This window comes from Nelumbo nucifera, chromosome 4 (assembly GCF_055504915.1).
Source record: "Nelumbo nucifera cultivar China Antique chromosome 4, China Antique-T2T, whole genome shotgun sequence".
In the NCBI taxonomy this organism is placed as follows: Eukaryota; Viridiplantae; Streptophyta; class Magnoliopsida; order Proteales; family Nelumbonaceae; genus Nelumbo; species Nelumbo nucifera.
Window position 1 is genome coordinate 93,822,303 of NC_142652.1, and position 14,518 is coordinate 93,836,820.

The window sequence follows — 14,518 nt, forward strand, 5'->3', positions numbered from 1 at the left end:
AACTTGATTATCATTTTCAGAACCTGAGAAATTTAAAAAGTTTTAGTTTTTAATTAATTCAGTCAACTTCATTCATCATCATCCAAGCCTTATCCCAACTATATAGGGTCGGCAACATGAATTCTGTTTCACCAATACAAATCAGGATCCATGCCATGAAAGTTTGGCAAGTTTTAATGATGGCTGCCAAGTGCCAATCTGATGCAACTCTCCTCCTTTATGATAATTAAAACTAAAAGGATGAAAAGGCAAACTCACACTGGCGGAGTTAGTTGAAACTTCATTATGATAATTAAAACTAAAATAATGAAAGGACTCCTAGAATTTCTTCATATGAGCAAAGATATCTTCAAGGTTAATGCTTCATATAATCCATGTCTCTTGATAAGTTGTTATGGCATTTTTGTAGCCAACCTTAAATAGTTCAGATAAGGCTTTTTTTTTATGGGTAAATAGTTCAGATAAGGATTTTTTGAGTTCAATTAAGTATGTTGTGCTAACTTCTAAAAAATTCAATATCCTTGTTTGCCCCTTGCTACTTCTCAAAATAATAACTGACAAACAAAGCCAAGTATGGGTAAAGAAAGTCAAAATAAAACTTGACAGTGATGTCTTGGTAACATGATAATGATTAAGAGAGAAAGATGTCAGTAGTTAAAGAATGGAATACTAACATATTGCATGAAGAAAGAGGGTTGTGGGGCTTTTTATATTTTGATAAATGGTGGGATTTCATTATATAATAGAAAATAGGGGAGAAACCCCATGGAAAAACATAGAGCATGCACAGCTAATGAATTAGAACCACATCTAATATTTACAAAAGGACCAACCAGCAATAGGTACATCATTTAAGAGGATTTCTTCCCATTGATATATGAAGTGATCATAGTCACAGATACAATAGTTAAACTCCTTCAGAATGAGGCACCATCAGACTATTGTGTTCTCCATTTTTTGAATTATCTTCTCCTTGGATGCACTTTTCAACTAGAAAATCCTTCTGTTCCTATCACACTATATACCCCAACTTCTACCAAAAGAAAATATATACCCCAACACAAGGCAAAACTAAAGGTAATCGATTCCACAGTATGGTGCCTCTTCTGGAGTATCCTTTCACTTCCCAAGATGGCATAAGCACAAGGAAGTCATGTGGAGTTACCCATGATCTTTTGAACAGTTGAATAAAGTGGCACCATAACACATGCATAAACTGACAATGTGACAGAAAATGAGGGACTTGTTTTAGCTTCTTCTTAACAAAAGCAACATGCATTATTCCAAGTTGAGACCCTTGGATATCAAATGATTAATTGTAAGGATTCTGTCCAGTACCATAGTTCATCCACTAGCTTCTCATTTTCCTCAATCAAGTGGGTCCATTGCTTTGTGGGCCTCTTGTTTCATGGGGTAAGGTGTGAAGTGTTATGTCCAATGTTCAAAGAACCGGACCGGGCATAGAACCGAAGAAGGGAGAGGTTCAACCAGGGTCGAACCGAAGAGAGGTGAGCAACTTTTGGTATGTTGAGCAAGAGCAAGAGAAGAGAGGAGAGGAGAAGAGAGAAGAGAGGTGAGTCGAGAGACTGAAAGCCCTCCAGAACTTAGGGGGCGAATGAAAGAAATTATTATTTATACTAGTCCAGTCGAACAATATAAACAGAAGAGAAATTACAACAGTACCCTTGTGGTACTAAACCTGAATACACAAACAACTGTCAACACTCCCCCTCAAGTTGGAGCATAGATATCAATCATGCCCAACTTGTCACAAAGATCATGATGTCTGGAAAGGTTTAAACCTTTTGTAAAGATGTCTGCAAGCTGGTTCTCAGAAGTGACATAGGGGGTACACACTTCGCCTGTGATAACTCTCTCTGATAAAATGCTTGTCAACTTCGATGTGCTTTGTTCTATCATGTAGCACTGGATTGGTAGCAATGCTTATAGCTGCTTTGTTATCACAAAATAGAGTTATAGGTTTGGCCACTGGGAAACCCAACTCCCCCAACAAATTCTTTATCCACATGCCTTCAGCAACCCCGTGGGCCATAGCACGATATTCAGCTTCAGCACTAGACCTAGCCACCACATTTTGCTTTTTACTCCTCCATGTAACATGGTTCCCTCCTATAAAGGTGCAGTAGCCACTGGTAGACTTTCTGTCACTTTGGGATCCAGCCCAATCTGCATCTGTATAAACTTCAACTTTCAAATCTCCGTGCTTTTGAAATAACAAACCACTACCCGGATACTTCTTTAGATATCGGAGAATTCTCTCTGCTGCTTCAAGATGGGAAGACCTAGGAGCATGCATGAACTGACTGAGGACACCAACAACATATGCAATGTCTGGGCGAGTCATAGAAAGGTATAACAATCTCCCTACAAGCCTCTGAAACTGTCTCACATCCTTGAGAGGTTCACCACAGCTGTCACCTAATTTATGGTTGGGGTCAATGGGAGAGTCAACTGGCTTCACCCCCATCTTCCCAGTGTCCTGAAGTAAATCTAGGACATATTTCCTTTTAGAAATGAAGATACCCTTCTTTGACCGGGCGACTTCAATTCCAAGGAAGTATCTGGCAGGTCCTAGATCCTTCACTTCAAACTGAGTAGCAAGAAAAAATTTCAATCTCTGAATTTCATCCTCCCAGTCACCAGTAACAATTATGTCATCCACATATACAATTAGAACAACAATTTTACCTTCTCCTCTTTTCACAAACAGTGTGTGATCTGATTGACATTGCTTGTATCCTTTCTGCTGAACTGCTACATGGAATCTGCTGAACCAAGCTCTTGGTGATTGTTTCAGCCCGTATAAGGACTTCTTCAACTTGCACACTTTCTGTTCATTGCCTTGAGCTAAAAACCAGGAGATTGAATCATGTACACTTCCTCTTCAAGGTCACCATTCAAGAATGCATTATTGATGTCAAGCTGGTGTAAAACCCAATCTAGATTAGCCGCAAGAGAGAAAAGGACTCTAATGGAATTCATCTTGGCAACGGGGGCAAAAGTTTCTGCATAATCAACTCCATACACTTGAGTAAATCCCTTTGCCACTAAGCGAGCTTTATACCTTTCCACTGTTCCATCAGCCTTATGCTTGACTGTGGACACCCATTTACATCCAACTAGAACCTTTCCCTTAGGAAGATCAAAAAGTTCCCATGTGCCATTTTTGCGAAGGGCATTAATTTCTTCCCTCATGGCATTTGTCCACTCAGGAACTGAAAGAGCTTCTGCCACATTCTTAGGGATAGGGACACTGTCAATAGAGGTAAGGAAAGCACGGAATGAGGGTGAAATGTTCTCATAGGAGACAAAGTTGGAAATGGGATGTTTAGTGGTGCACAATATAACACCCTTCCTGTGAGGAATAGGGTGGTCAAGATCATCAGCAGTAGAGGAATCATTTTCAATAGATTCAAGGACATCATTGGGAGCCAAAATACCTGAGTGAGTATGATCCTCCCCCGAGGAGTCTGGTGGCACTGGAGGAACAGCTTCCGGATTCTCTACAGCTATTGAATTTGGTTGGCCTTTGTGACGACGAGAAAAAACACGAAAAGGCAGAGGGTCAGGGAGAGAGGGAAGTTGAACCAGTTTCTCCTCATGCCTATACTCCCCCTGAGGAGAAACAGGATAGAAAGGCTCATCTTCAAAGAAAGAAACATCCATGGAGACATAGAATTTACGAGAAACAGGATCAGAACAACGATATCCTTTTTGAGTGAAGGAGTAACCAAGAAATATACAAGGGATAGCACGAGAATCCAATTTCCCACGGGTGGGAGACAGATTTTGGACAAAACACTGGCAACCAAAGACACGAGGAGGAATAGAAAGAAGAGGAGCCTTAGGAAAGAGAAGTTGATGTGGAGCTTTGTACTCTAACCGACAAGAGGGCATACGGTTTATAAGGTAAGTGGAACAAAGAACAACTTCAAGCCAAAACCGTTTGGGAACATTCATATGAAGAAGTAAACCCCGAGCCACTTCAAGGAGATGTCGGTTCTTCTGTTCGGCCACACCATTTTGTCGTGGTGTGCGGGAACAAGAGCTACGGTGAAGGGAACAATGCGAAGCAAAAAACTCCGTGAGGTCACTATGAAAAAATTCTTTTACATTGTCTGATTGAAAAATTTGGATTTCACTTTGAAATTGAGTGAAGATCATCCGCTGGAAATCTTGAATGATTTTTGGTACTTCTTCCCTAGTTTGCATCGGGTATACCCAAGTATATCTAGAATAATCATCAAGGAGGGTAATGAAATACTTGTAGCCACTCTCAGATGGTAAAGTAACAGGGCCCCATACATCAGAATGAACAATGTGAAACGGAGATTCAGATTTACTATTTCTTTGAAGAAAATGAGTTCTATAATGCTTACTTAACTGACACGTTTGACAAGAAAAATCAGAAACAGACATTGACTTTGTTAGTAAACCCTAGCAGATTCTAGGTTGAAGTAGAGAAGAAGAAAGAAAAGAGAAAGAAGAAGAAGAAGAAGAAGAAGAAGAAGAAAGAAAGGTTCGGCCAGACTAGAAGAGAGTCAAAATCACCCCCCCTAGCTGACCCACGTATTTATTCAAAAACATAGAGTTACAGGAAAGACCATTTTGTCCCTCATAGAAGATGGGACACATAACTTAAACTCAGATACAATAGACCTTTCACTCTCAAGCAGATAATCCAGAATGACCAAAATACCCCTGACTCGAGCATTCTAACACTCCCCCTCAAGCTGGAGAGTATATATCATATAGTCCCAGCTTGTTACAAATGTAATCTATTCTTCCCCGAGACAGTCCCTTTGTGAGGAGATCTGCCCACTGATTTCTTGAGCTCACATGAGATGTGGTTATCACCCCACTTATCACTTTCTCTCTTACAAAGTGACAATCAACCTCAATATGCTTAGTTCTCTCATGAAAGACGGGATTGGAAGAGATGTGAACAACAACTTGGTTATCACAGTATAGTTTCATGGGTTTGTTAATTGAGAATCCCATCTCTTGAAGCAAGTTCTTCAGCCATACTAGCTCACATGTGGTATGGGCCATAGCCCTGTACTCTGCTTCTACACTACTTCTTGCCACCACTATTTGTTTCTTGCTCTTCCAAGTTACAAGATTGCCACCGAGGAAGGTACAATACCCTGTAGTTGATCTCCTGTCTAATATAGAACCAGCCCAGTCAGCATCTGTGTACCCTACTATCTCAAGAGTTCCTCCACTTTGGTATAACAAACCACGACCTGGAGCACCTTTTAGGTACCTAACAATTCTCAGAACAGCTTCCTAGTGAGGAACCCGAGGATGTTGCATAAACTGGCTCACCACACTCACAGCAAATGATATATCTGGTCGGGTAATGGTCAGGTAGTTCAATTTGCCCACCAACCTTCTGTATCTTCCAGGATCATCAAACTCTTCACCCGCATCAACACTCAGCTTGGGGTAAGAGGAAATGGAGATAAAGTGGGAAACAACACGGAGAAAGGGGATTGACTTCCAAGGATTGACATGGGCATCCGATTGATCAGAAAACAGGATGTGAGAATAGTATCACTCCAAAAATGTTTTGGGACATTCATATTAATCATCAAGGATCGAGCAGTTTTAAGAAGATGTCAATTTTTTCGTTCAACTACACCATTCTGTTGTGGGGTGTAGGCACAAGAAGTTTGATGAATGATCCCATGATGTTCTAGGTATTGCTGAAATGGTGAGGAGTTGTATTCTTTGGCATTATCGGAGCGAAGAATTTTAATATGAACACCAAATTGAGTGCGTATTTCAGCATAAAATTTTTGAAAAATAGGGAACAACTCACTACGATCTTTCATAAGATAAATCCATGTCATCCTTGAAAAGTCATCAACAAAGATTACAAAATACTTATACCCATTGTATGACACCACTTTAATTGGACCCCATACATCGGAATGAACTAAAGAGAAAGGACTTGAGACACGACTATCAACTCTTGGACTAAATGAGACTCTATGATGTTTACCCAATTGACGTGACTCACAATCTAATGATGAAAGATGACTCAAGGAAGGAACCAGTAACTTCAAGGCCTTGAGAGAAGGATGACCAAGTCTGTAGTGCCCTTGAAGAGTTGTAAGAGATGACTGAAAAGCTACTGGAGGACCACCACCATCAAGGTAATATAATCCACCTGCTTCATGCCCTCCACCAATCTTCCTCCCCGTCTTGAGATCCTGAAACACACAAGAAGAAGGGTAGAAGGTTACAGAACAATTAAGAGACTTGGTTAATCTGCTGACAGACATAAGGTTAAAAGGAAACTTAGGAACATATAAAACAGATGATAAAGGCAAGGAGGAGAGATTAACATCACCAACACCACAGATAGGAGATGTAGAACCATTAGCAAGTGTAACTGTTTGAGGTGTGGAGGAGTGGGAAAGGGAAGAAAATACATTATGAGTCCCAGACATATGGTCCGAGGCCCCGGAGTCAATGATCCAGTGTGTCTTTGGAAGCTAAGCAAGCCATACCTGAATGGGCAAGTGTAGCGGTGTTCTGCTGAGATGTTTGAATGAACTGCTCATATACTGCACGTGGTACACTCACCATTTCCTTCTCAGATGCACAAGTAGATGTGGAGGGGATTGGGTCAGTTTGTTGACTTTCAGTAATTGTGTCACTACCCTTAGTCCTAGCATGGTTAGCCCAAGTGTTGGGTGCACCACGCAAATCATAGCAGAAATTAACTGTGTGCCCCTCTAAACCACAATGTGTACACTTTCTATGAGTATTACTCCTTCCTCTTCCCCGACCTCCCCCTGAGTCTCGGCCTCCAGTCCGACCACTAGCCCTGCTAAACATGTGACCGCCACGGTTGCTTGGGAGTCCACTCCTGACACCACCACTTCTATTTCCACGACCACCCCCTTTAGTCACTACCAAACCAGATCTGTCAGAGAGAGAAGAATGTTCTACCGACTCAATGGATGTCCTCTTAAGACGAGCAAAAACTTCTTCAAGTGAGGGAAGAGCAGATCCTCCCAATATTTGTGCTCTGACAGGCTCATACTCAGCCTTCAACCCCACAAGAAACCTTGTCACATCAAGCTGCTCACGTTGCTGTTGTTGGATCTGAACATCTGATGTTAGAGGATGATACACATTGAGCTCATTATGATTGTTCCTCAAACTTGCATAGTACTCTTCTAAGCTTTGACTCCCTTGCTTCAAATTGAAATACTCTTGGTACAACTGATACACCCTAGTTGTATTGTCTTGTCCAGAGTACAACTTCTTAGCATGATCCCATATTTCCTTAGTTGTATCTAGGAACATGAAGTTCACACTAATCTTTGGTTCCATGTTGTTCCAGAGCCATGTCATTATCTATGCATCTACTTGTTCCCAGTCACTAAACCCAGGGGAATCAGAGGGAGGTTTCTCCTCTCTTACATGTTTTACCTTCCTCTTGGCCTTCAAGAACACCTCCACAGATTTTGCCCATGGTACATAATTCTCACCATTCAACTTGATGGATGTCATTTGAACACTTAGATAGTCTGGAGAAAGCATGACACCTGTTTTGTTATCATTCCCATTTTCAAATGAAGCCATCTTAATTATTTCACCTTCAAATATACAACACAACCTCACACTCGTTCACAAGACTTATCTCACTTACAACACCACCAATTCCAGCTTCTTTAAATACACATCACACCACACACTAAGGCTGAAATCACTCAGTCTTCACATCAAACACCTGGGCTGCACACTGCAGAACCATTCACCATTCACCATCAACACACTAAGACTGAAATCACTCAGTCCTCACATCAAACACTTGGGCTGCACACTGCAGAACTGATTACACACAAGGTATAGGAGATCACTTTTAAATATTTTGAAACATAGATACACCAATCACCACGACACAACCACCACCAATCTACTGCTGTTGTGAACTTCAACAGTCGACAACTCTTCTTTCAACATACATACGAAGAGAAATGCAGAGGAACACGACTGAGATGCATATCAGTCACACTGAGCACCACCACAACCAACTTTTGAAACAAAAAGAAACATTCACAGTCCCTTACTTGGACAAACAACAGTAGTGTTCATACCTGTCCACATTTAGCCCTCTTCGATACTGAATAGAGGGTTTAGTATACCACTCCAACGACCACCACAGCAATGACCGGAGGCATAGGAAAGGATAGGTCACCCCCACCCATTCCATTCAGCATTGAGGAAACTCCAGATGTGGCTGAATCTTCACTGCTCATGATATCAGAATAAAAAAAAGAAACAGCAACCAAAAAAGTACAGCCGTACAAGGCTATTGCAGAAATAGGTCCTTCTGACCTCCGGTTTCACTGAGAACAAAAAACAGAACACTGCTGTTGCAGTACTGAAACAGGTCCTTCTGACCTACGGTTTCACTGAAACAAGTTTGAACACTGCTGTTGCAGTACAAGAACAGGTCTGAATGACCTAATTAGTAGGCCTGATAGCTAACCAGTCGAGGAGATCAACAGGGTAGCCGAACAGTCAATCAATAAGATTAATATTGAGCAGACAATCAATCGGCTGAACAGACAATCAACAGTCCACAATACAAATAAAAAAGAAGGTTGAATACAGTTACTGTGTTAAGGAATACAGTCACTTAATAGTAGGGCAGCCGAACAGACAACAGTAGGGCAGTCGAACAGTTCATCAAACAATAGGTAGCCGAACAGACAAGGATGATAGTACCTCTTTTAGTTTCAGATGATAGTCTCCCTGTAAACTAGAACTCCTTCTACGAGCCTCAAACAATAGGCAACCGAATAGAAGATGACCAGTACTTCTTTTTGGTTTCAGATGATAGCCTTTCTGAAGACAGAACACCCTCTACAAGCCTCAAACAATAGTCTCTCTACAGTCGAGCAGACAAGAGGTGCAACTTCTGGGCTGGAAGATGAAAAGACTCTGTAACTTCTGGGTCGAACTGATTTCACCAGATTAGGAGTTCAATTGGAGACAGCACTGGATGCAACAGCAGTTTGCTTGACAACTTCTGAGTCAAACTGATTTCACCCTTTAGGCTTGGACGACTTGCTCTGGTACCATGTTGAGCAAGAGCAAGAGAAGAGAGGAGAGGAGAAGAGAGAAGAGAGGTGAGTCGAGAGACTGAAAGCCCTCCAGAACTTAGGGGGCAAATGAAAGAAATTATTATTTATACTAGTCCAGTCGAACAATATAAACATAAGAGAAATTACAACAGTACCCTTGTGGTACTAAACCTGAATACACAAACAACTGTCAACATGGTATACTTAAATATGGTGTATGGATGGCAAATTCCTTAATTTTTAAGGCAAATAACAAGGGTTCAAGTCTCCTAATTTACATTTTCTTTAAAATACATGTGTAATAAAATAATATGTACAATAAAGAGTTATCAATTAACACAAGTTAAGAGGTGGACTAATGGTAAATATATGAAAATAAGAGGTCATGGGGTCAAATCTTGTTAAACACATTTTGAAACTTCAATTGATTAAAGACCTGGGTGGTTTCATGAAACCGGGACCAATTCACCTGTTTTTTTAGCAAAAGCAATTATTGGGGTAAGATCGAACCGGCCATGGTCCCGGGTCATAGTTCAACTGGTCCGACTGGCCGGTCCAGTCCAGTTTTCTAAACACTAGTTATGTCTTGGGTGAGGAAGAGTAACCTTTTATGACTTGAAATTTTCTATTTCTAGCCTTCTAAGGTTATGATGAGAACTTTGAAGTTGTTATTGGGAAACTAGGCAAAGATTTGGATAGGAAAAGAAAATAGGATGGGAAGTGTATTTTTTTAAAAGGAGAGAAAGGTAAGAGTAAGCTTTCAGTTAACCAAAAAAGATGAATAATTCAAAAAATGGTCAGTTGGTGCATGTGACGAAGGCTTTTTCCCGGCTGAAAGAAGGTGTCCGTGGTGCTGGCCCGTCTAATACATTTAAGAGAGTGTATAAGAGAAAGAAAGGGAAAAAGGTAAAGTGGGGGTGTCTGATGATCCTCAGTCTTCTCAGGTTCAAGATTTTTGTTTGAAGGAGTCTGGAGGTGTTCTTGATAGCCAAGCTGACACTACTTGTCAAGCTTCTAATCAAGAGGAAGAGAAAGATGGCTCTGAAGCTAGGTTGGGGATCACAGAAAATCCTGCTCAGGCCCTTGAAGCGAGAAAATACAGAAGAAAACCTGTTGAAGACCTTGAAGATAGAGAATATTTGGGCTCAAATGTTTTGCTGCAGGAGGAGGAAGAGGAAGAGGAAGAGGAAGTGGAAGTGGACAAAACTTGTGTTGTTCAAAGAAGGGTTGACTGGGAAGAGGTTGCTAACAAGGAGGTGGAGGTGAGTAAAATATTGGGGATTTGTTTCTTAGAGGGTGAGGAGTTTGCAAGAAAATTCTTTAGAGAAGCTGAAGAAAATGGTTATCGATTTTGGAGGAAGAAAGTTTTGGAGGTAGTGGGAGCTGAAGATTTTTTCTTTTGTTCTTCTTTGGGTGAGTAAAGAATTGTAATTGTGTGGAGTAGGTTCTAAGATTCAAAAGCATATGGGGTTTGTGTTTCTGTTTTGTAGGGTTGCTTTCAGGGGTGGCTTTTCTTTCTATTTGGTATGATTTCTTATCACCTCTGTTTGTATTCCTTCTTTTTTTCTGATGAATTTTCTTTTCTACTTATTTTCAATAAAAAACAAAGAGGTTATGATGAGAACTTTGCATGGAGTTTATTCAGTACACTACAGATCAAATATATTTGTCAATGTGACTCTTAGCATATAGTTGGGTTAGTGGAGCAAACCATTTAACTTACCTGCTTTGGCTCCTATCTTAGTGGAAGAAGCTATTCAAAATTCAAATATTATTCTGTTTCCAGACACATTTGTGATGGCTCTAAGAATGAAGCAAAAAAAAAAAAAAAACTTCAAGGTTTATGCAAGGCTTGAAATTGTTTGAACTTTGAAGCCAGAATATGGCATGTGGTGAAGCCAGTTGCATCTTTTAGCTATGGTTATAGGGTTAAGAACAGAAACAGCTTGTGTTGAATGCAATTCTTACTTGAAAGTGGCTGAATTGGTATGTCTCTTATTATTGTGTAAAGGTAGACTGTTTTAAACTGTAAAAAATTTAGCTGTTTGACTTAATTTATTCTTTCACTGCTGAGTTCAATGTTACTGATCAAAAGTAATGGAGTTTAAAATTGCATGAACAGATGAATAGTGATAAGTTTTGGGTGAAGTGGTTAGTGGTGTAGGATGCATAGCCAACATTCCTATGAACACTTGGTGGGTGCCAAAAATAGGGATTGTTATAAAAAGAGAAGAAGATAAGCAGAACTTTGGTAACGATAAGGTTTTAAAGCTACAATTTAGGACTATGAAGATGGGGATAGGGCTAAGGAAGGTTTAAGATGAGGATTGAAGAGACAAAGGATCAGAAAGAGATGGCTTTCTCCATTTCAACCTGGGTGACCAGGGTTCAAATCTTGGAAAGAGCCTCTCTGTGTCTGCATGTTACTATAATTACATAACTGCCACTGCACACCCAGTTAAGAGAAAAAAATGCTATAACTTCAAATAAACCCTAACAGTTACCTAATTAACAACTTAAGATGACCGACCCTACATTGAAAATTAAAATGATGAAATTACTCCCATGACTCAAAATTTAGAAAAAAAAAATGGAAAACTGAAAGTTCCTGAACTTCACTTTACAGCCACTCTGACTATGTATATGGTAAATAGTATATTATATTCACTACTAGTGTCTCTAAAGCTAAAAAGGGTGAACTGAATTTTTTTGTACAATTAAATTTTCTCTCTGCTCCAGAATTCAATCTATATCCTGTTAATCAGTCGTATGTCCTAACCATTTCCTGGATATTTGTCCTTTGGAAGCCAATCACCAACAACTAACAAGGTTCCATGCTCCCACCAATGAACAGACCAGCTTCCATGATTGAGACATACAAACATAGACACAAAAGAAGAAGGTTATTGCCTTCTGATTAATAGGTTTGCAGGAAAACAATAGTTGGTGTTTCCATGTCCCAAAATCATTCCATGATTGTTTTCTACATGGATGGGTTTATTGTTTTAATTGGATGATGACTGAAGAGGAAACATTGAGCAGTGAAATGTTGCTTGAAAGCTTGACCTGTTTCACCAAAAAAAAAAAAAAATCTGGACTGTATACACTACACCTAGATACCTGGTTAGCTAAATGTTTATATTACTATATTAATTATGCAATATGGATTGTTGTTCCATAAAACCTTGAAACCCGTGATCTAAAGAATTCAATGTTGGAGGAGCAGACATGGTCTCTGGCACATAATTGGTTGGGGTATAACTGTATGGATGACTGTTCTTGTCCATTCTTAGGGGAGTGATTGTTAAATGGAACTTGCATAACTGCTATTCCCTTTGCAGGAAAGGAAACCATTCACCAATTATATGGCACAAGAGTGGCAGTACTAGCAGGAGACTTCATGTTTGCACAGTCATCATGGTACCTTGCAAATCTTGAAAACATCGAAGTCATAAAACTTATCAGCCAGGTCTACAAGGAAACTGCTTATTTTATTGATAAAAGAATCTCATCATGGAACATAGTGAAATTTACTACTGCTTATTGTTATTTGTATTATGGCAGGTCATTAAAGATTTTGCAAGTGGTGAAATAAAGCAGGCATCAAGCCTTTATGACTGTGATGTTGAACTTGAGGAATATTTGATCAAGAGCTATTACAAAACAGCTTCTTTAATTGCTGCAAGCACCAAAGGTGCTGCTATTTTTAGTGGGGTGGATAGTAGCATATGTGAAAAAATGTTTGAATATGGAAGGAATCTTGGCCTATCATTCCAGGTAGTTGATGATATATTGGATTTCACTCAATCATCGGAACAGCTGGGAAAGCCAGCTGCTAGTGATCTGGCAAAAGGAAACCTAACTGCACCTGTTATTTTTGCTCTAGAAAATGAGCCAAAACTTAGAGAAATCATTGAATCTGAGTTTGTTGAAGATGGATCCTTAATTGGGGCTATTGAATTGGTTAACAAGTCTGGGGGAATTGAGAGAGCACAAGCTTTAGCAAAGGAGATAGCTGATCAGGCAATCCAGTGCCTCCAATGCCTTCCTACAAGTGACTTCAAATCTGCTCTTGAAGGGATGGTAAAGTACAATCTTGAGCGAATTGATTAGATGCAAAACAACAATACAATCAAAACGAGTAATGGTACTCTTCTCCAAAGTCTTTCTGTCAGTGATGCAATTGCATTCTCTTCTTCATGATGTTGATTACATTTGCTTAAATATTTTCTCTTTGTATACTATTCTCTTCATTTCTTTGATTTATCTGTATTTTATGTGATCTAGTGTTGTTCAATAACAATCTTGAAGCACAGAAGCTAAAGCAACTATTTAATGCCCCACTCCTTGGTGACAAGGGTTAAACTTGCTATCTCTGCTACTATGATAACTATCCTATGAAATAAAAAATCATCATCTTGCACCATGGCAAGTATTTCACAGTATGAAATGGTGAGGTGTTATACTTGATCCCTCTGCGCTTATAAGAAGTCCCCAAGTACAATGAATGGATTTGATATGTTTCACAGATGCATAAAGAGATTCATCTATGAAATCATGGTGTAATGAATGCAGGTCTAAAGTAGAATTGTAATGTGTTCATCTACACCTTATCCAAGATATGCTAAAACACATAATAATGATTCTGTATGTATGCTTATACCCTGTTTGGATTCTCCATGAACTGAAATTATTCCATTGTAGTTTTCTTTTCATTTCAGAGGTGAGGGGACATGTTTTCCATGATTCTTGATAAAATGTTGCAATGAGGTCATAAGGTTTTCAAGAAAATGAAGCAAGTCAATAAAGCTGGAAGTCTAAAACAAAATGATCCCTTTCCACAAAGCATTCCCTATTATTGACTTCAAGCCATTATTTGCCAAGTCGTTGTTCCCAAGACTTCTAATTGACCATCAAATGAACTTTTCATCCCACTGATATTCTATCAAAATATAAACTATCTGGTTTTAGATTGAAATGCCATTAGGGTTTCACTTTAGTAATATTTTATTTTGTACTTTGAATTTGGGATGCTTTTGGAGGCAACTTTTTTTTATAAAATTAATAAATTCTCTAGAAATTCATTGTGTTAATAGTTAAGTTTCAAATGACTCATATGCGCTTAGAAGCATTAATTGTTTGGAGTTATTTCTTAAATAGGGAAGTTCCTTTTAATGGATGACTAAGGGGCCCTTTGATACTGAACTGAAAAGCTTATTGCTTTGTCTTTTAGTGAATAAGTTTTTAAAGAGGTTGTGGGCTCCACGGCTGAAACTGAAGTTGGGTATATCATTATACATTAGAAAATTTTACTATTTAATTATTTTATCAACCAAAAGAAAAGCAACAAGTCTTTCGCTTCAGCAACTTCAGCCATTATCAACGAC

At 39.3% G+C, this 14,518-nt stretch overlaps 1 protein-coding gene across 1 annotated transcript in view; it reads left to right on the forward strand.

Annotated features, from left to right (window-relative positions):
• Window positions 1–13,501, forward strand: part of LOC104610500 (solanesyl-diphosphate synthase 2, chloroplastic-like) — a 34,822-nt gene extending 21,321 nt beyond the window's left edge. The window contains exons 5-6 of the mRNA XM_010277150.3: window positions 12,473–12,600; window positions 12,696–13,501. Coding sequence (XP_010275452.1) covers window positions 12,473–12,600; window positions 12,696–13,244 — 677 coding nt within the window. The 3' untranslated portion in view covers window positions 13,245–13,501. The remainder of the gene's footprint in view (window positions 1–12,472; window positions 12,601–12,695) is intronic.
• Window positions 13,502–14,518: the final 1,017 nt, after the last annotated feature.